Raw genomic sequence first — 22,797 nt, forward strand, 5'->3', positions numbered from 1 at the left:
GGGAAGCGGTGGCAGAGCTCAGCGCCAGGGATGTGATCCAGGTAAAGCCCTGGATTTGCTTCCCGGCTGACAGAGGCGGGGATGGAAGAGAATTCAGCCCTTTTAGCCCTTTGCCCTGCTCCTGCCTCAGCAGGGAGCCTGCCCTGGGCTGGCTGGAGTGGGTTGTGGCTCTGTCTGCTGTTCTGCTTCCTGGCATTTGGGGTTGGTGGCTGTCGTGGGGTGCCCAAAGCCTCTGAGCCCCTCTCTGGGTCCAGCTGCCGTTCCTGGAGGGGATAATTATTGTGATTATTCCCTGGCTGTGTCGTGGATGAGGGAGGGAGCAGGCTCAGAGCAGCACTGGCAACCTGAGTCACCCATGCACCGGCAGAGGAGGGGAAAAGCAGCCCAAAACAAACCCAGGCATTTAATTCATCCTCAGCCAAAATATCCTGTTTCATCTGGGGATCAGATAATATTTCCCAGCCCTTTGAAAGTCCATTTTGAAACCAAGTAAAACAAAATATTATAGATCCCTCCCTTTCCTACCTTGCTCTGCTTCACCCCAAGCTGTTTACTGATTTTTGTCCTGGATTTGGCACAATGTTCTTGCCAGTTTATTCTTCACCGTGTAAAACTTTGCCCAGCTCAGATTGCTTTGGATTTGTCAGGGGGGGTATGAAGGCTGCTGTTCTGCTTGGAAATCCTGCTTGGTGTCACAGCTTCCTGGAAAAGGACCCAGCCCTGTGTTTTGGATTTGTTTCCTGATGCTTTACTCGGGCTGTTTCACTTGGTGTGACAGATGATGCCAGCTCCTGTAATCCTGACTGGTTTGTGTGTGACAGCCAAGAGCTGTCACAGTGACAGAGCACAGAGAAATCCCTCCAGGCTCTGCACAGTGACCCTCCCTCCCCACCTGCCTGCTGGGGACTCCTCCACACAGAAAATATGGAGATAAGAAAGACCCCAAACCTTTTAAAACACACTAGGAAAACCTGAACCAGCCTTTGAACAAAGGGGTGAAGAAACCAACCCGCAGGTTTGGCTGAAAATGTTGATTAAGTTGACAGGGCTGTCCTGTGGGTTCCCAGGGTAAACTGAAAGCTTGAAAGATGGGAAAATGTGGATGAAAATGAAAGCTGAGCCTGCCAGATTCCAGCAGGGAAAGGAGCTCTGGTACCTCCTGGTGCTGCAGGAAACCCAGGGTGTCCCTGTGGTGACACTCAATTCTCATGCACTGCACAGAGCTGCCACAAAGAGCACCCCAGGAGTCAGAAAGTCACTTTCCTGACAAGAAATTTGGTCTGGCCACAAAACCACATCCTCTGGCCCAGGTCCCTTTCACAAAGGCAAGCTTCAGTGGCCCAGATGAGGAATTGGTAAGCCCAGTCCAGTCAAAGCCTCTCCCACATATTTTGAGGGGGAGGAGGAGAATATCTCACAAGTGAATCACAAACACTGAAAAAGCAGAAAATATGCAAGTAAGGTGGTGTCTCACACCTAGAATCTGTGCATTATTTCTGACCACAGTGGAGAGCTGCAGGTGGTTTATTGTGGGGTAGAGGAGGCACTCTCAGGTTCTGAGGAATAACTCTGGGGACCTTTTTTGCACTCTCAGCCTTTCTGAGGGCTCAGTCTGGGCAGCTGGGGGGAGGTTTGATGCTTCTCATTCTTACAAGTGCAGCAGCTCAGAGAATTATTTTCCCCAGTTGCTCAGGAGTAACTTTAATGATGCAGCTGGAGCTGCCCTGGCCCTGTCCGTGCTGAGCAGGAGGGGCTGAGGAATGGGACATCTGCAGGAGGAGGTTTCTCTGCTGAAAAAAAAAGTCCTCTGTGTCTTTAAAAACAATTATTTGAGGAAAGGTTCTGCTCTGCTTCCAAACCCTCCCTCATTTAACCTTTTCCCCTTGTTGGTGGAACAGGTCGCACGAAGTCACCCCTGTCACAGGACCCAAGCTCATTCCCGAGTTTCTCCAGGAGTTCTGTCCTTCAGCTCCTTCTCAAGCATGCAGTGACCACTGGTGGCTTCCTGCCTCAGGGAGCAGGAGAGAATGCTCCAATGGAGAGCTTCCAGAAATGCATTTTGCTCCCCCTCATCCTGACTGCCTCGCTGCCAGGTAGGACCTGTTCATGACCCCTGAGATGAACCAGCGTGGACAAGATGTGGGCACTCATTCCAGGTGGTGAAAATGGCCTTGGGGACGAGCTCAGGCTGAGCACTCAGCCACAGAGTGGGATTATTTCAACTGCTTGGGAGGAGATGTTTGTCTTTCAAGCCTGAACCATCTAAAGTGTGCTTGAGGGTGAAGGGCTGAGCAGAGTGTGGGGTGGGGAGGAGGTGGGAGGGCTGCCCTCTCTCAGTTTCCTCGTTTTTCTCTTCCTCCTGATTGGGACTGCTTTTGAGGGTGCATCTGTAGAAACCTCAGTACCAGCAGCTGGTTTTTACTTCCAGAAGTAAATGCAAATTATCACATTGCTGGTTTACCACCAATTCACACTTCACATGTCTGAGTCTCAAAGTCAATGCAGATTAAAAGTGTCTTTGTGGCAAAGCTTTAGAGGAAAAGTGAATATTAAGTGACTAGTTGGGTAACAGAGACAAGGCTGATTTTTTTTTTTTTTAATTACAGTCTAGCTGGAGTTTTAAGAGGCTCTGACAGGAATGAGCTGCAGTGGGATGAGGGGAAAGCTGTCGTCATGGATTAATAGTGAAAGGAAACACAATGCAGGAATAAACACTGAGTGTTCTGAGCAGGGGAGCTGCACAGGGATGTGTGGTACTCAACAAGCTCTTGAAGAACCTGGTGAAGAGGAGGGAGCTGTGAGGTGGCAGACTTTGCAAGCAGTGCAGAATTACTTAGGGCAGCCAAATCCAAAAAGAGACAGGGAAGATTTGCCAGAAAATGTCCTGATGTCAGATGAGAAAGTAAGAAAGGCACAGAAAGCATTTGATGCAAAGCATCTCTCAAATGCAGTGTCAAGTGGCGAAAATAATAGATGTCTTGGAAAGAGAGTAAATTGCTGAAAAAGAGAGAAAATTTCACCATTTCATGTCTTCAGCAAGGGCAGATAAAATGAAACCTGGCATGATGTAAATCCACAGAAAGGTTTCATCTCAGATATTGGCTGTTTTGTTAACCCTTCCATCACAAACAGGACAGGTCTGAGAAAGCTACAAAGTGTGATGGAGCTGTTCTAAGGTAGAGAACAAGGAATCATTGGAGGGTTGGGGTTGGAAAGGACCTTAAAAATCTTCCAGTTTCCACTTCCCTGCCATGGCAGGGGCACCTTTCACCAGACCAGGTTCTTTAGTGCTCCATCAGCCCTGAACACTTCCAGGACGGGGCATCCAAAGCCCCTCTTGTCTAGGAGGGAAGGATGAGGAGGCTTCATTAGACTGGGGTATCTTTTTCCTGCTTGTGAAGAAGAATAAATTGTAAAAATGTACTAAAATGATTAATTAGATGGAAGTGAATGGTGAAATGATTATCCACAATTTCTCATAACAAAATGAATTTGTGGTAACCACTAAAAGTATCAGATTTAGGGCTAACCAAAGCCTGTTCTTTTCTCAGAGTATGTAATTAAATTGTAAAGCTCATGGTCACTGGCTGTGGGGGATATCAAATTATAAACAGGCTGCAAAAAACTGGAAACAAATATCATAAAGGGTAGATCCATAGGTGCAGAAGTGTCACCATCATATTTTCTGAAAAATCCCTTCACCAGGATTTCTTTTCCTGGGAAGCTGAGAAGCCTCAGGGAAAAAGGAAAACAATATTATCTCATTTGCTTCTCCTGTGTTTTGCTGCTTTGGAATGTGGTTTGGAGATTGTTTACCCAACCTGTGAATTGTTTTTACTTAATGACCAATCATTGTCAGGCTGTGTTGGACTCTGAGGAGAAAGTCAGGAGTTTTTAATTAGGATCTTGTTAAGCCTTTTGTCTGTATCCTTTCTCTATTCTTTAGTATAGATATAATATAATATATAATATCCTTCTAAGAATATGGAGTCAGATTCATCATTTCCTTCCAATGATGGAGACCCCAGAAAATACCACAAAAAAGCAATTTTTGGCTCAGGAAATCCCTGGATCTCTTTTTTTTTTGGGCACTGGGGACTGCCAGTCAAACATTGAGTGAGAGGAGAGAGGAAGACACGCCTGGGGGCTGTGGAGAGGTTTGTGTGCAGGTGGGAGGAAATAAAGACTTGCTGAGCATCAGGAGTCTGGTATTACTTGACAGAAACATCCTGTAAGCATTTAAAAATCCTTGTTAACACAAGTGAACAAGCCAGTGCCTCGCTGCAGGCTTTGACAAGCTCTAACCTACTTTGGTTTTCAAAAAGCTCAGCTGCAGGGCTGTTGGGTTTTGAGACAAACTCATTTATTTATTTATTTATTTATTTATTTATTTATTTATTTATTTATTGTTGTGTATTCAACAGCTGTGATAGCAGAGCTGTGGCTGGAACAGTGGGCCAGTGGTGAGGAAGGGGAGGTAGAAGGCAAGGTGGGATGAGCAGGAGAATGAAGAAAAAGTGAAGAGAAAAAGGAATTTCAAAGAGACTGGAAGGGAAAAAAAAAGATATGGAAATTCAAACAGAAAGAGCAAAGAGGGAAGGGAGAAAGACAGATATTGGATACAAAAACTGAAGGATGAAAAGCAGTGTTTGTGGAAGGGCAATATGGGTAGAGAGGGGGAGATTATTTTGAAATACGATAATGAGGCTGAAAAAAAGAGGAATCATTATGGCAAAAGGATAAGCTCAGCCTGTCCTTCCCTGTGCTGCATCCAAATAGGTCACTTACAAAAGAGGAAAGGCAGAGCCAGCAGAGGAGAGGAGGCAAGGAAGAGAAGGTAGCCAGGTCTCAGTGCCCTTGTTGTTGAAAATCCAGTGTTGAATAGTGGGCCTTTGGGGTTCATTCAAGTGTTGAATAAAAAACATTGCTGATGATGGGCAAGGGTGGCTCTTTGGCAAATGAGTTTCCCTCAGTGCAGGCATCATCCTGCACAAGATGCATTTCCATTTCTTCACGACCTGCAGTGGTGTGACGGTGAATTTGTGCGGCAGAGGAGGGAAAACCCCAGCTCACAAAGGAGTTGGTTTGTGCTGTGTGTGTTGCTGGGAGGCACCTGGGACGCCAGAAACACTTCATTTAAGCAAATTTTCACCCCTGCTGACTGCTCTGTAAACATTTAGTGATGTGCCTCAGAGAAGGTGCCCTCACTCAGCCCAGCATTTCCCTGCTCTTTGCCTGGGTGGGATGTCTCCCTGCTGGAGTGGGGGGAAGCAGATGTTAAAGCAGCTGTTAAAAGCTGAACATGTAATTCCTGTAAAGTGCAATGAAAATCTAGCCCTTAATTTGTTTAAAAGCAACCATCTGCAAGGTATTTTTGAAGCAGAATGCAAATGAAAGCAGCACTAACACTTTTTCTCCCCAGTGCATGAGGCAAGGTCCAGCACTGGCTGGAGGCATTGGTAGCTGGGTTTAGATCCCATTTGTGCCATGAATGTCCTCTGTGACCTCACACAGGTGACTTTGTCACTGTTTGTGCACGGGTTGGACAATGGAACATGCTGTTGGTTCAGGACTCCACGTGCAGAACAAACAATAAAAGCAAGAAGATAAAGAGGCAAAGGAGAAATCACCGAAACCATTCAGGCCACAGGTGGAGAAAGCTGATGAAACTCCTTGATGGGCCGGGAGCTAAATGGAGGAGAGGTTGTGTCCCACTCCTCAGCCCTTCTGCCTCCCAAAGGATCCCCATGCAGGGCTCAGGGACCTTTCCCCATGGGGCAGCAATCAGGGAAATGTCATTTATTGCTCCAGCAGACATGGTTGCTGGAAGATGTAGATCCTTCCTTACCTATGGACCGATAAAAAATAATTATCACAGATAAATGATTAACTCATACCTGCCTGCCTACACTGCACTAAAGAAAGCAAAAGCAACATAGCCAATTATTTTTAGAGCCAGTGATCACTGATTATTCCTGTTTAGGGATAAATTTCAAAGATTAATTAACAGCAAGGATTGTCCTGAAAGTTGAACCATTTATTCAGAGCCCTGGCAGATCACAGCTCCTCGAAAAAGCAGAGTGTTTGCACAGGCATAGAAATAAATTCCAAGTGCACAGAGAACAGTTTGCATTAAGAGGGGCAGAGTGGGTAAGTTTTAATTTGAACAGAAATATGATTTACTTAATCTTATCTGGCTTTATTAATTATCACAGTAGGTAAAGTTTGCTTTTCATTTCATGTTTTGTTGCTCACACACAGATATACTCTGCAGACTGAGGTGCATGGCAGAGGTAACATAACCCAGGAAGGTGGAAAATTTTTGTGAAGGTTTTTGTAAACATGACAGAAATCAGAGTCAGCCATACACAGAGCCAGGGAGAGCAAGATTTGCACAATCCTGCAAAACAAAGAAGTCTGTAAATGCTTGCAGCAGGTGGGAGGAAAGAGAGGAGATATTTATATTAAAGAACAATTCCTGGCACCAGCCTGGTTGGATGTACAGTGGTTAAATGTGGGCTGGGTGTGGTCCCCAGCATGAGGTGAGAGATGAGAATCTTGACTCCATGTTCTCAGAAGGCTGATTTATTATTATATTATATAATAAAATATAATATATAAATTTAGATATAATATATATTTATACATATTATATGAATAGACTTATATAAAATAAAATATATTATATATTTTATAATATATAAATATATATAATATTGTATAATAAAATACAATTTATACTATATAATATTTTACAATATATATTTTATATATAAAATATATATTATAGAATATATTATATAAATATATAAAATATATTATGTAAATATATTATATTATATTATATTATATTATATTATATTATATTATATTATATTATATTATATTATATTAATACTATAATAAAACTATACTAAAGAAAGAGAAAGAATACATCCAAAGGTTTAACAGGAATGAATAATAAAAACCTGTGACTGACTCTTCAGAGTCTGACACAGCTGATGGTGATTGGTCATTAATTAAAAACAATTCACATGTTTGGATAAACAATCTCCAGACCACATTCCAGAGCAGCAAAACATGGAGAAGCTGGGGCTTCTCATCTTCCCAGGAGAAGAAATCCTGGCAAAGGGACTTTTCAGAAAATATCACGGTGACAGCTGGGAACTGCAAAAGGCTCTGGGCAATGGAGCAATGAGGTTCCAGACCCCAGTCCTGGGAGCAGCTCACTCAGGCACTGGTTGCAATGTCCTCACTGAGACTGGGCTCTGGTTCCATTTATACAAACACCAAACACCCCTGTTGTGTGAAAAATACAGTGTGTCCTTCTCACATCAGCTGCTGACTGAAATAATTTTTTCTTTCAATAATTTATAGCTAATCCATTAATGAATATATTACCTAAAAACAAACTTGGTGTGAACAAAACCCTTAAAAATTACTTCATTGCCCTGAATACTCTTAGCAAGGGAGTGATGACCATTTCAGGCTTCCTTTCTCCTGGAACATAATTGAAGACTTATTCTCAGGCCAAATTTGCTGGCGTGAGGTTTTAATTAGACTGCCATGGACTGCAGTGTCTAATTGCTGCCATCATGCAGAGCCCAGCTGGGAGCATTGGGGCACCACAGCAGGATTGTTCCCTGGGGAGGCAGATCCCCCTGGCAGGACTGTTGGGTCTGCAGGAGGGAAATGTCCTTGCTGGGACTCAAAATATTCCTGTGCAATTGGTGGAGTTGGCAATGGGAGGCCCTGGGTCTATGAGGAGGAAAGGAAAACAAAACGACTTCGTTAGGAGCTTTCAGCTCTGAAAAATAATGGCCAGAATTCACACTGCCTTTCAGGGAGTTAAAACTAATGAGTTTAAGCACACCTTGGATATCAGAAAGCCTGAGGAAGGCTTTAGAAAAAGTACATCACAATGTATGTGATGAATAATTGAGGAACAGGGGAAGGAGCACTGAAGGATAAATGATGGGGCTGCAAAAATCAGTGGCAATCCAAGATATGGAAAAGGAACTGGTTACACACTCCTTCAATTATTAAAAGTGTGGGCAACTCATGTATTTTCCTACTTAAAAGTGGGATTTTTTCTGTCAGCAAAATGGTAGTCAGTGAATTACTGAAGAGAAACAGGTGATTTTGGAGTGGGAGAAGGAGACGAAATAATTAAAGGCATTTTTAAAGAAAACCACTTAATCTAAGCAGGATCTGAAAAAATAGATTGCACACCTCCATCTCTGAACCGGTTAAGATGTTTGACACTATCCAACCACCTCTGCTGGTGTTGTATATGTGTTTATGGACTGATTTTGGTTCCCTCACAGGTCTGGGCTTTTGTTACTCCATCACAAAAGGCCCTGAGAACGCCACAGTGCTGGCTGGCTCAGAGGCCAGGTTCAACTGCACGGTGTCTGCAGGATGGAAAGTCCTCATCTGGCTCTCCCAGGGCAGCCCTGTCCTCACTGTCCTCAGCTCCCAGGGCTCTGTGGAGACCACAGAACGCTTCACCTCCAGGAACTACAGCACTGGGGATGAGTTCACCTCGGAGCTGATCATCCACAACACCCAGCTGAGTGACTCTGGCAGGATTGAGTGCAGCATCCAGCAACCCAGCCAGAACAACTTTGCCTTTCTCTCTGTTCAAGGTGTGTATGGCTGATGCCTTGGGCAGGCTGACCTAGAGCAGAGTTACAGAATAAAGCAAGGATTTATGAAAAGGCCTCCATGGATGCACCTTGGGCAGCACCAGAGCCCAGCCAGGGCTGCACCCAAGATGAACCAAAATGGCCCCAAAATGCACGGCCGGGCACGGGGTCTCTCCCTGGGATCAGTTCTGCTCCATTTGCATCTTGCAGTTCATTGTCCCATTGCAGCTTTAGCCCCTGCAGTCCCACCCTGCTTGTTTTTCTCTCTCCAGCCCACGGTGTTTGTGCTCTGGGGCTGAGATTTGGATCATTTGTCCTTGGTGCCCAGCTGGAGCAGGAATTGTTTTGTCTCCCTGCTCTGTGCACAGAGCTCACCATCCCATAATACGAAGCCCAGCCCCACACACTAAAGCAGCACAGAATGTGAAAAATAGAAAAGTTCAAACCTGAGGCATCATAGCCACCAGCAAAAAGCTGTTTTATTGTGCTGCACTTAAGGGAATCCTCTGAGGAATTTCTCAGGTTATCCCTGGGAAGGAGCACATGCTCCCATTTACCATCCTTTGCCTCCTGCCCTCCTCACCCTCATTTTACTGAGAGGGTTTTAGAGTCACATGCGGGGTGCCAATAGCAGAGGTTATAACTGCCCCTGTTTTTTCCTGCTCCATCTCTTGTTCCTTATCATCCTGCAGCCAGGAACGCAGGATCTCAGCACCAGGCACCATCCATTTGTCAAGGAGGGGCTTGGTGCAGTGATGACATCTCATCACCTACCTGTAAACCTCTTCTTAGATGACCTGAGCATATTTAAAACTTAGAGAGAAACACTGTTATTTCACTATGTTGTCCTCCAGCTGGATATGTGTCAAGATGTCCAAAAAGTGCAATTTCCTGCTTTTTATTGGAAAGGTACTGAAAGTTGAGACTTGTGCTTTAACCTATTGGGTAATGGGCCCGTGTAGCTGAAGTATCTGCATGTTTCCATCATGCATATGGTAGATCTGTATTAATAATTGTTTTCCACTTCATATCTCAAGGCATAGCTATTTCTGGGTAGCGAGATAAGATTTAAAAACCACCAGCAGGAAAGCAATGCAGCGAAACGTTCTGAAGGAACAAAAACATCTTTTCCCTCCCACAGTTAATGGATCTTTACTCATCAAAAATAGCACCTTAACAGTAAAAGACAACCAAACAATTGAGATTGTTTGTGAAGCCTTAGGATGGGCTCCAGCTCCAGACATTGCCTGGATGACAAATGACTCTTTGGTTGATAAATCGAGCTATGTTACCCAGCAAAGCCCAGGATCTCATGGCCTCCACAATGCCCTGAGCACCTTAACTCTGACTCCGAGGGACACTGAGGTTTTGACTTGTTTAGCTGACATAGAAGCACTCCCCAGCCCTCAGAATGCAACTGTAACTCTTATTTTTGACAACTCTGCCACGGGTAAGTGAATGTTTGTTGTGCTTTTCCCGTCCTGTACCACCCGTGCTCAGGGTTGTGCGTTTTGTTCTGCTTGGTTTTGCTTTAGAAAGTTGTTTATTTGCCAATGAAATCCTCTGGGGTGTGGGATTCAGGGCCAGGAGTCACAGCATGATGTATGGGTAGGGTTAAATGTACTTTTAGCAGTCTAATGAACCATGAAGCCCAAGGTAGAACTGAGCACGACAAAGCCTCTGACAAATACCTGCCTCTGACTCCTATGGATTCACTGCTAGGAAAACCAGTCTTTGCTCCTTGACCAAGAAAACACCCAAGGAATTGAATTTAGATCTTAAATATCCTTGATCAGAGCATGCCAGCCATATTAACTTAATTTCTTACAAAGCCAAACCCTCGTGTGAAATTGTTCTCTGTAATATCCAATACCAATTTTACCCCTGATTTGGGAAAAAACTCCTCCCAGTTTCTGCACACTACCCAGAATAAATTCTGTCCCAACATATATGAATTTTTTGGGCATTAGGTTGCTTTTTACTGGCTTTCCCTTAAAGAAATTCAAAGTTGCTTTAATCCAAAGTGGGATGTCATGCAAATCTCTCCAGAGCAGTTAGCAAGGCCTTTGATAACTCTAAATATTTTTGCTAAGGCTGTAATCATGGTGACAGCTTCTCTTGATGAACTGATTCTTTTTCTGCAATGGGTGAACAAGGCACACACAAAATATCCTTACAGGGTACCAATGAGGGGTTTGGTACAGACATTTTGACACATAAACAACTGAGAAGATTGAGTAGCTGTGCCCTTTGTTTCCAGTATGAATCATTATTAGCAGGCCTTTTTCAGAAGTGCTTGCTTGGTAATGCAGTTGGAAAAGGTCATTTTACCATCCCTAATATGGCTTTTTGTAGTCACATTGATCTTAATTACTGACTAAGCAAAATAGGACTATCCTGAGGAAATTAATAAATTCCCCTGCCCACTCATTTGTGATGTTTCTATAGCTACTCCCTGCAAATCAGAAGAGGAGAAAAAGAGATGTCATGAAGCGCTATTAGTGTATGATTAGTGATTGTACAGGACCATCATTCATTTCTCCTTGGAAATACCATTGTGCAGCAGCAGCAGGCACTCAAAATTTGACAGGATAGGAGAATCTGAAGTCTTTAAATGATCAGGATGAAATAAAAGCATTTATGACACAGGAAGGTCTATAATGTATATATCACACTCAAAATCTAAGAGCTTGTCCCAGTTTTCATACATGGGCTCAGCCTTAGCTGGCTCTTGGGAAAGAGCACAACCAGCTTCAAACATGTAAGAAAATCCTTCCCAAAACTACTGAAATTTCAATTTTCCTCTTCATTTAAAAGCTGGGGGGATTAAATTCCTCCTTGCTCCTTTTAAGCAATACAAGAACTTGTATTTCTGTATTAACTACAGAAAACCCGGGCCCTCTCTGGCCACATGGGGAGGGAATGTCCCTCCTTCCTGCACCTCTGGGTCAGTCTTTCCATACAAAATGATGCATTTTCATGTCATTCACTCTTCCCTACAGGGGTGTTTGGCTGTGCCTGAAATTTGGGAACTCCTACAGAATTATCCCAGGAGATGCATTCACAGAGCTGTTCCTTGGAATGGGATCCATGGGGCAGTTCCTTAGCTGGGTCCAAGCTGTCTTTGGTTTTGGTGTTGAATTCCTGCAGGCTTTTGGACCTGCAGAAGTTGAGGGCAGAGAGTCTCCCATGAGCCTGGATGTCCTTTGCTTTTGAGCTCAACCTGAAAGCTTCAAAGTGTCCAAGGAGCCATGCGCAGGTTTTTCCAGTCTCTCATTCCTCACTGGTCACCAGCACCTGCCTGGGAAAATCCCCTTTTCTGCAGACACTTTGTCAATGTTTAGACAGCTAAGGGAGGAGCCAGAGGTGGGGATGGCAGCAGAGGATGGGCCCTGTGGAATGAGGAAGTGGCTCTGTCCGCACTAAACCCTCCATGGAGCTTGGTTTGCATTTCCTAAGGGACTCAAAGGGATTTAACTCCTTCACCCCTTCGTGCCCCTCCCTTGCAGCCCTGCTTGTGTGTTCACCTGGCAGCTCCTCATTCACACCCAGCTCCAGTTTCTTTCTGCATCCTCCAAAACTGCAGAGACACAAAAATGCTGAAGCTCTGGGAATGTTTGTGTTGTACCCTGTCCTTCTGGCTTCATCTCCATAAATCTCTTGGAGATAACCTGACCCTGGCAGGGAGTGAAACACCCTGGTGTGGCAGCCAGCCTGCAGGAATGGGCTGCTGCAGGTGTGTTTAGCTCCTCCCTTCTCACCAGGGTTAAGCTTTCCCCTCTAGCTAAATAGATGTCATTCATATTTTAGTCATCTTGAAATCCCCGTGGCATCTCTATAGAACAAAATGTACTAAAATGTAGATATCTGTTGCAGTACTTCTAGATAAAAATACTATGAACAAGTTTATCATCAATTGATGGCAGCCTACAGGATTTACTGCTAATTTTCAGCAGTAAATCCTGTAATTTTTTTTTTTTCAGTAAAGCTGAGTGCTTGTTTTCTTTTTTCCTAATAGAAGAAATTCCAAACATGCTGGTTGAGCATTAGGATTAGAGAAGACTGGAACAAATTGCTTAATGATAGTGACCTGAGCTTTGAAGAATGCAGGTTCCTGGCAGAGGTTCAAGCTTTTGTAGGAGGTTTTGGTAGTGTGTCTTTTCAGTCTGAAACCTCCAAACCCCAAACATGCACCCAGGAAAATCTGTAGATAGAAAGGATTTAGTTTATTCCCTGCCACAGGTAAACCTGGTTCCCACATCAGGGAATTTCATCAATTGCCCTGTCCTTGAGCAGCTCCCAGTCACCCTCATTCCTGTGGTGCCTTTTCCAGAGGCTGACAGCCAAGTGTGGCCATGGAGTTGTTAATTGGGACCTCAAATGAGGAAAAGGCAATCGCAGACCCATGGGACGGGACTGTGCCAAACCTGCACGTGCCTCACACCTGTAATTGGGATTGGAAGATTGTTTCTAACAGCTGTCAAAGTGTTTGGGGGCTGCTTTCCAAAGGGAAACCAAATGTGACGTGCTTCTGGAATATTTGGTCAAACCAAGGGGCAGGATGATGTGACAAGCAGAACTGGCATCTTCCTTGTACCTCCTGAGAAATATTCCCCAGCCCTGGAAGTGTCCAAGCCCAGGGCTTGAATAAACCTGGGATGGTGGAAGGTGTCCCTGCCCATGGCAGGGGTTGGAACTGAGTGATCTTTGGGGTCCATTCCAACCCAAATTATTCCATGATTCTATAATTCTAAATGCAAGATATTTTTAAAATTCTGTGCATGTGGGAGCTGTTTGGTCATAGCAACTGATTTCTGCAAGACATTCAATTATCTTTAAATCCCCTCATTTAACCCTGTAGATTACAGCAAAGATGAAGGAATCAGTTAAATGTGAGCATGCTGCAGAGAAGATGGGTCAGTAGCTCTGTGTTCTTCATGGTTTTGCTCTTTGGTGCTCTTTAAGTGGGGAACAGGAGTCCCACCAAGCACATCCCAAAATCAAACACTTGTTGAAATCATTGAGAGAAGTCCCAAGATGGAACGGATTAGAAAATAATTTTTCCAGGGCTAGAGATCACCAACTGTACTAATCACCTACAACTGTTGCTGTGGTTTGTGGGGAGAAATGGACATTTTTTTCAAAGCAGTTCACCTTATTAAAAGGGACACATACACATTTGATCAAATTAATGGTAACCCAAAATACCTATTTTCTCTCCACTGACAAGAGCAGCCAGGCAAGACACTCAATATTTGCAGTATGAACACCTAAATTGAATCTTAACACCTTTCCCCAAAATGTCTCCAAAGGACTCTGGGATGTCCAGCATAATTATAAAATAAAAAATTTGATGGTTTCAACTCTGTGCTTTTCAGAAGAGAATTAGCAGTGGGAGAAGCTACAACTGCAATAAAGGATTTGAATTGAGGAATATTTTAAATTCTTGGGTGCCATCCATAAACACGGAGTCTGTCATTTGGAAAACACAGCCTCCTTGTTAAATATTCACCAAACACTTAATAGCAGTTGCCAGAAAAGGCAAACATGCTGAAAAGGATGTTGTGAGGCTCTGATAGTCCAATGTTTCTCCCTTTAATTTAACAGAAAATTATTACAGTGAAGACAACAGGAGCACGTGGGTTATTGTACTTGCAGTTGTGCTTTCATTTCTTGGCATTGTTCTCCTGGTCGTTATTGTTGTGGTTGCTGTGCGCTGCTGCCTGAAGAGGAGAGGTGAGTGAACCCTCACAGCTGGTCTAAACATTAAAAAGGGGTTTTGATCAGGCATAAATCTTCTTGTGTCAGCTCTGATGCTGCACAAAGACCTGTAATTTTACTTCTGTAAGCGGAAGACTGAGCAGGCAGATCCTGCTCTTAACCATGACCTGTTTAAGGTCCTCCTTAATTTCACCATCATGTTTCTCTCGTGGATTTATTCCAATCAGTGTCAGCCCTTCACATTAACTCCCAGGGGATCATGTTTTTTGGGAGTTTTGACTTTTAAAGACATTTAAAGGTTCTTTATTGAAGAATATTTTCAGTGCTGTGTGCCTAATTCAAGTTTCCAAGTAAGATGCTCTACAGGGCTGCCCAATTTTTCAGACAGGGTGGAGAGATGCTCCTGAGGTAGCTGGAACTCAGGCCATGCTCTTAGAGAACTTACAGAAGTTTTAAATTTTAATTTCCTGCATTTTAAACACTTTTTTTTTTTTTCATTTTTAGGATCTACTTATCAAAATGAAATAAGGTAAATAAGATGATGGAGAACTTCTTGTGGTGTTTGCTGGACTCTGAGGCTGCTGCAGGGTGGCAAGAGGGACGTGCCAGTGTCCTTGTCCTGGCATCCATCATCCCAGAACTGCCAAGCTGTGTGAGCTTGTGGGACAGCACAGGGATGGGGGACAGCATCCAGGGAAGGACACTTGTGACCGTGTTCACAGGGGTCTCAGGATGAGGGAAGAGACGAGGATCTGACTCCATGTTTCAGAAGGCTTGATTTATTATTTTATGATATATACTATATTAAAACTATACTAAAAGAATAGAAGAAAAGATTTCATCAGAAGGCCAGCTAAGAATAGAAAAAGAAAGAATGATAACAAAAGCTTCTGTCTCGGACAGAGAGTCCGAGCCAGCTGGGCTGTGATTGGCCATTAACTAAAAACAACCCCATGAGACCAATCACAGATGCACCTGATGCATTCCACAGCAGCAGATAACCGTTGGTTACATTTTGTTCCTGAGGTCTCTCAGCTTCTCAAGAGAAAAAAATCCTAAAAAAAAATCTTTTTCATGAAAGATGTCCGTGACAAACACTGACTTAGGGATGGGGGACAGCATCCAGGGAAGGGCACTGATTTAGGGATGGGGGACAGCATCCAGGGAAGGGCACTGATTTAGGGATGGGGGACAGCATCCAGATATGGGCACTGATATAGGGATGGGGGACAGCATCCAGGGAAGGGCACTGATTTAGGGATGAAAGGAGAGCCCCAGGCTCGCAGCAGGCTGTGAACTCCGATCCCACAGTGCTGAAAACCCCTCGGAAACCCCAGAGTGCTGATGCGACGGAGAGCGGGCAAACCCAGCTCTGTTAAAGCTGGAGGACAAAGCGAATTCCCCGGAGCCGGCTGTGCCCCCAGGAGTGCCGGGGAAGGCAGGGGAGGGAGGATGGCAGGGCAGGACCCGAGCCCGGCGGGCGATGGCCGCCGCCGCCACAGGATGGCACTGCCGCACCGGCAGCGCGCCTGGCACCGGGAGCCGCAGCGCGGCCGGCAAATTCCACCGGATGAACGGGGAAAAGAGGGTTCAGAGGGCAGGTTTCGATTGGATATTAAGAGGAAGAAATTAAATATTATATATGAGTATATATTACATATAATATATATTTTATATATCTATATCTATATCTAATATTATTTTTATATATATATCTAATATATTTATAGATATATAAATATATATATATTTATAATATAGTGTATATATAGGGAAGTGTATATATATTATATATTACATATAATATATATTTTATATATCTATATCTATATCTAATATTATTTATATATATATATCTAATATATTTATATATATAAATATATATATATTTATAATATAGTGTATATATAGGGAAGGTTTCGATTGGATATTAAGAGGAAGAAATTCTATATTATATATTATATATTATAGATTATAGATTATAGATTATAGATTATAGATTATAATAAATATATACTATATTTATAATATAGTATATATAGGGAAGGTTTCAATTGGCTATTAAGAGGAAGAAATTAAATATTATATATGAATATATATATAATATATATTATACATTATATATTACATATTATATATATTATTATATATGGTATACATAATATATATAGTATAGTATATATAGGGAAGGCTTGGATTAGATTTTAAGAGGAAGATATATATATATGAATATATAATTTATATCATTATATACTATTATATATGATATAAAAATTATTATACAGAATGTACAAAAATATAATATATAAATATAAAATATATATAATATATAACATATATAATATAATTACATTATATATTAAATATTAAGAAATTCTTGACTGGGAGGCACTGGTACAGGTTGTCCAGGGATGATGTGACTCTCCATCCCTGGGGGTGTTCATTGGAGCAGCCTGGGATAGTGGAAGGTGTCCATGCCCATGGCAGGGGCTTGGAGTGAGATGATCTTTAAGGTTTCCGAGTTTGGCTTCCGAGCCAAACTATTCTATAATTAAAAAAATGTAATATTATATAAGTATATAATATATAATAATTAAAAAGTAAAAAAATTAATAAAGCTGCCCCATGGATTTTTAATTTAAAAAATGAATAAAGCTGCTTGGAACAAGATGATCTTTAAGGTTTCTTCCAAGCCAAGCTATTCTATAATAAAAATTAATATAATATATAATAATATTATATGATTATATAACTAATAATAATAATAATAATAATAATAATAATAATAATAATAAATCTATAAAAATTACTAAAGCTGGCCCATGGGTGAGTATCAGCACCTCATCCAGTGCTTTTCAGATGTGTTTCAGCACAAAGCTGTTGTTCTATTATTGCACTGAGATGGAAAACTTTAGAAATCATTAACCGGTGGCTCTCAGCATTAAGATCCTTTTTATCAGCATCTGTGCCAGCCGTGGCAGTGGGGTTATTAATATTATTATTTATATTTAGGCAGCATTGTGAATTCATTCCCTGCCTACGCCTGTGGGGTTTTAAGTCCCCGTCCCTTAATGAGTGTGCAGAATGTTCCACCCCGCTGCCTGGCACGTCAGCAATTCCCAGTTTCATTAGCAGCCCCTTGTGGGGAAAGTTTGTGCAGGTCTGTTGACAGATTTCCATTTGTAAAGCACTTTATTGATGGGAAACAAAATAAGGAAATTCGATAGCCTCTGTTTTCTCCCAAGGAAATTATGCTTATTATGCCATGCCATACGTGTAAACTTTGTGATTTCTTACTTTGTGGGGCTAAATTCATCATTTTGCCAAGTGCAGCTCTATAAATAGGACAGGATTAAATCAGCACGGATTGCATGGATTCTGATTTGGTTCAGAACCCCAAAACCTTCCACAAGGATCAACCCTACAAAGGCAAAAGCAGCTGAACGTGCAGGGAAGGACCTGCCCAGCAGTTGGGCCTGTGTTGTGTCTGTGGCCTTGCTCTTGTGGATCTGCTGTGCTTCTTTCAGACAACCTGAACAGGTCCAGAACAGGGCATAACTTTCCTTTCCCTCAGGAAAGGAAAGCTTTTGCATCTGATCTGGGCAGAAACAATTCTACCTTCGTGGCAGAAATGTGGTTTTAGCTCTCCGTACTACAAAGTTACTATTTCTCCATTAAAGATGGGTTGTCTCACTGTGTTCACAAACCTTGCTTATAATTTCAACTTAAAAAAAAATTGGGATGAGTTTAGGCTCTGAGGCCCAGTTTGGACTTGAAGATTCAGTGTTGATTTCAAGGTTTGAAAAACAATGACCCTGAAATCACAGGAAGGATTATTAACAATCACAGATTTTGTAGGCTCGGTGGTTTTTTCCTTGGGGGGAACTTCCCTGCAGTAAAAAGAATGATGCTTGTCCAGATTTTGGAAGCTGCTGTGGTAGCAAAGAAGTAGTGAGACCAAACATGCACTGGTTTATTTCCCACCTTTATTTTTAACTTGGCAGGCTATCTTCCTATGCCTCCCACACACCTTTTCTTTTTTTAATTTTTTTTTTTTGGAGCTGCTTTTTATTTGGCTACTCCACCGAGTTTGTTGGGATCTAAGGCTCAGATAAAAGAGACAGCACAGTGTCATGTAACATGTGGGGGTGGTAGCCCTAAACAATTGCTTTTGTCTTCTAAACAACCATGGCAGGGCTCTTTGTGGTATCCAACCTTCTTATCTCCTAAAAAAGCCCCATAGCTGAGGGCTGGCTCACCAGATTTGTGTGTGCATTAGTGACACCCTCTGAAGCTCTGGGGGCCTGCAAAGTGATTCCTGCTAAATATAAAAGAAGTAGAATTACAGAATCATGGAATCATTGAGGCTGCAAAGGACCTGCAAGGTCATTGAGGCCAAGCTGTGCCCCATGGGCACCTTGTCCCCAGCCCAGAGCACTCAGTGCCACCTGCAGGGGACACCTGCAGGGCTGGGCACTGCAAAGCTCCCTGGGCAGCCCCTGCCAAGGCCTGAGCTCCCTTTCCATGGGCAAATTGCTGCTGCTGTCCAAGCTGAGCCTGCCCTGGCCCAGCCTGAGGCCGTTCCCTCTGCTCCTGTCCCTGTTCCCTGGGAGCAGAGCCCGACCCTCACTACAGCTGTTGTACAAGGACACGCAGCAGTTTCCACAAACATCACTGACTTAGATGACCCACCAAAAATTCCTGGTTTTCCATGGTGGATTTGTGTTTGCCACACCTCAAACCCAGGCAGAAGTGGACCTGGGAGTGTCCTGGAGATGGGTCCATGGTAGCAACAGATCAATAGTAGCATCTTTTCTGGCATCAGAATTTGGGGTGAAAAAGCACCATTCTCTCCCTGTGCAGCTATGAGGGCACTGTTCTGCAAATTCAGAGATGTGTTACTTTAACCAAGGAATTTCTCTCTCATGTAAAGTAAATTTCAGAGTGAAAGATTAACTTCAGAGAGTACAGATGAGTCCTTGACTGTGGGGATGTGAGAGGACACACTTTGGGTTTGCAGCTGGGCACCAAAATGATCACCTGTCATAACTGACCTGGCTGGTGTTCCACTATTGGGCACATAAATACCCTACAATTCAGAATCAGAGATCAAAATTAATTTTCTGCAAAACCTATGATCTGGCACAGAGTCCACACTTTTGAATGTTTGCCTTATTTTCATAGGTTTTGACATTGCAGCTGATGGAAACTTTCCAAACAGAATTCCATGGGCAATACTTCCATGCTAATTGTTTGGAATAAGTTTTACACCTAAAAAAAAATTAGGTGTAAAAATGTTAGGTGTAAAAAATTTAGGTGTAAAATTTTTAAAATTTTTTTAGGTGTAAAAATATTAATTTTTGGGATGTGAGACATTTACTTGAACAAGAGTTCTCCCGCCATGAAGAACTTCTAATGACACTTTTTTGTTTTCTAGAAAAGTTTCAGCTGAGAAGAAAAAAGAAGGTGGTTTGGAAGACAGGCAGAGGAGTGGCAGTGAAAATCTGGGATACATTCCAGAGGAATTGTGGAACACAGAGCACAGCTCAGGTGAGTCTAAGCTGCTGAATTGGAAATTGCTTCTCAACATGGGCCTTTTGGACAACAGGTCAGACAATTAAAACTAGGAGGTTTCACAACATTTAGTGAAGGACTTGTGTTTTTCCTGGACTTCTCCAGAACATTTTTGATGTTTCAGAGGAAGATCCTCCAAAAATATTGTGGAAACACCCAAGTTCTGTGCAATTAAATTTAGATTTAGTCCTGGGCTTGGTTTTTTTAATGCCTTTGTTCTTCTAATTGTCTTCTGGGGCCAGATGTGGGAGGACTGGATTTTCATACAAGCAGCAATTTAGGCAATATTTTGCAGTTGGCCTGTGAAAACAAAAGAAAATCCACCTCTGCCAACACACACATGCACACACACACACACAAATTTAAAGCAACAAAAAGGAAAGAAAGAGAAGAAGGAAAGAATAAAGGCAGTTAGTGAACTATTATTTTACTGATAAATGACTAAGTTAGCATTATAAATTCTTGTCCTTAAGCACAAAGACTCTTCAAAAGCAAATGTAAATCCCCACCAAATCGTTACCCGCCACTTGCCTTTTTAACCACATTATTCTCAAAACATTTAATCAAACACTTAATGGCATGAAATTATTGTGCAGAGTCTACAATCCAGGCACACATCCTTTCCTCTCTGACAAATAAGTGGTGAAGAAATAAGTACAGGTGAAAGATTTTGAGAATATTTAGTATTATAAAATGCAGCAGTAATAAAAAGTAAAAGGGAAATTAAGTGGATCTGGACAAATTGAGTCCACAGAGTTCTAGACTGGCTTTGTTCATATTTGTTGGTGTTCTGGGTTGACCATGGCTGGTCACCTCCCTTCTCCACTGACCTGGGTGTCGCCAGGATTGTTTCCTTCACACTTTCTCTCTCCTCTTTCCCAGGTCCTGCTGTGCTGGGCTTTTTTACCTTTCCTTAAATAAGTTATGGTGCCACCAATGTCATGGCTCAGGCAAGACCCACCTGGAACTGCCTCTGTCTGACACCGGGGGCAGCTCCTGGTGTCACCTTACAGAAATCACCCCTGCAAACTCCCTCAGTACAAAAATTTGGTCATGTTAGCCCAAAAAATCAGCCTTAGTTTTGCTCACAATATTAATAATTAAGATTATTAATTAATAATTAATATTAGCCGTTGTAGTTCCTGCCATGATGGACACTGAGTAACATTAATCTTTTACATTCTTGTTGCAGGACTTTCCTCTCTTCCCCCAGTGTTTCTCAAGTTTGCTGGCCCTGATGACAATTTGCACATCAGCTCTGTACCAAAGGTAATGCTGATTTCTTGAATATCTCGACCTTTTTTTCTTTTTGCTTTCTCACAGAGTGTGTGTTGTGCTAGAGCCAAACATAGATTTTGGGGAGGCAGACAATTAGAAGTCAATTACAGCTGTAATTGGGTAAGTGGAATGTCCCCTCAGCATTCTTGAGTGCGTTTTCCTTCAGACTTGAAGGAGATGTGGGTCTAAGATGGAGGCACTGAGAAGGTGAGGTTTGAGGTTTCTTTGCAAACAAAATCCAGTGTAGAGAGAGTAAATAAATTTTGCATTTTCTGTGGATCATTTCTGACTATATTTTCCAATATTCTAGAAATTGCTTCAGTCATGGTCTTGGAACCTTTGGTGTCTCAGCAGTAAGAGCTGGGAGGGAAAGCAAACACCCAACACCCAGTGCCCCCAGAGCTTTGCCCCCTTTCCTTGTGGATGAAATGTAAAAAGAAGAGCTCACTGTTTGCTCCTCCACTGGTTCCATTCTCAGTGGCCTCTTTCTGAAGGCTGGTGCTGCTCTCTCTTAGCTTCCAGCACAAGAGCAACGTGAATCTTAATTTATGCCGTATTTTTATAAGATCCATTTAGCACCTCCAGGATGGTTTTTTGCCAATATTCTCTTGAGAAAGTGGTGGTGATGTGGTACTGAGTTCACTCCTCAACACAGTGATAACTCATTTATTTCTGAAGAGCTGCTTCAACATGTACAATGAAGAAATCTGTCTTGGGGATGACACTGCACATAAATCATAGCAGAGTGTGTCAACTTCTCTTGGCACACAATGAAATTTAGGAAGCACTCAATCAACAATTAAAACAATGATCACATAATACCAGTACAAAATAACAGCAATGACACTGATGCATTTGTGCCTGGTAGTTATGATAGTTGACATGAATTACTTGTCAAACAAAATACTTTTAAAGGAAAGCTGAAAAGTCTGCACAAAACAGTGGAGGCATCAGTGTGGATCTACAATCCCAAGCAACACTTTCAGACAGAGTTTGGAGTGCTTGTGAACAGGATTATGGGGCTTTTATCAGCTTCTGCATACACAAATGGGGCCATCACAATATACTGAGAAGCCCTGTTCAAAACTGACAAATAGTTTGTCTTCACCAAGCCATTTTTAGATTGCTAAATATTCCTCTAACACATGGAAAATAGTTATAAATAACTTTCACCTCTTGATTCTCTCTTGGTGTTTTTCAAGCACGTGTGTGCAGCTATTGATGCAGGTAGAAGCCACTGTGACAGAGGGTTTATATTGTCCAGGTAGAACTGGTTTGAAAATCATAAATATTTCAATGTTATGCTGTGTTCCTGTGATGCATTCAAAGTTTCCCTGGCCACTTGAACTCCCAGGCCACCGAACCCAGGATTTCATGTGGAGGCTGCACCTTTCATGTCTCAGATTGAATCAGGACAGTGAACAGAAGCTGTGCTTCCATGCATGTGGGATGTGTGTCCGCTCTGACAGCCAGGAGAGGATGTGCTGAGCACCCTGGACACGTTTCAGGGCAGGATATTGACCCCAGGAGGTGTCTGGATGTGGCACCTGGGGACATGGTTTAGGGGTGATGATGG

The 22,797-nt window shown here is 42.6% G+C and overlaps 1 protein-coding gene across 1 annotated transcript in view; it reads left to right on the plus strand.

Moving 5' to 3' along the window:
- The window catches only part of IGSF5 (immunoglobulin superfamily member 5), a 29,767-nt gene continuing 6,970 nt past the window's right edge, over positions 1-22,797 (plus strand). The window contains exons 1-8 of the mRNA XM_036387908.1: positions 1-41; positions 1,899-2,093; positions 8,328-8,648; positions 9,790-10,098; positions 14,256-14,384; positions 14,874-14,898; positions 19,807-19,919; positions 21,136-21,212. Of these exons, the coding sequence (XP_036243801.1) occupies positions 2,036-2,093; positions 8,328-8,648; positions 9,790-10,098; positions 14,256-14,384; positions 14,874-14,898; positions 19,807-19,919; positions 21,136-21,212 (1,032 nt within the window). The 5' untranslated portion in view covers positions 1-41; positions 1,899-2,035. The remainder of the gene's footprint in view (positions 42-1,898; positions 2,094-8,327; positions 8,649-9,789; positions 10,099-14,255; positions 14,385-14,873; positions 14,899-19,806; positions 19,920-21,135; positions 21,213-22,797) is intronic.

Source organism: Molothrus ater, chromosome 2 (genome assembly GCF_012460135.2).
Source record: "Molothrus ater isolate BHLD 08-10-18 breed brown headed cowbird chromosome 2, BPBGC_Mater_1.1, whole genome shotgun sequence".
In the NCBI taxonomy this organism is placed as follows: domain Eukaryota; kingdom Metazoa; phylum Chordata; class Aves; order Passeriformes; family Icteridae; genus Molothrus; species Molothrus ater.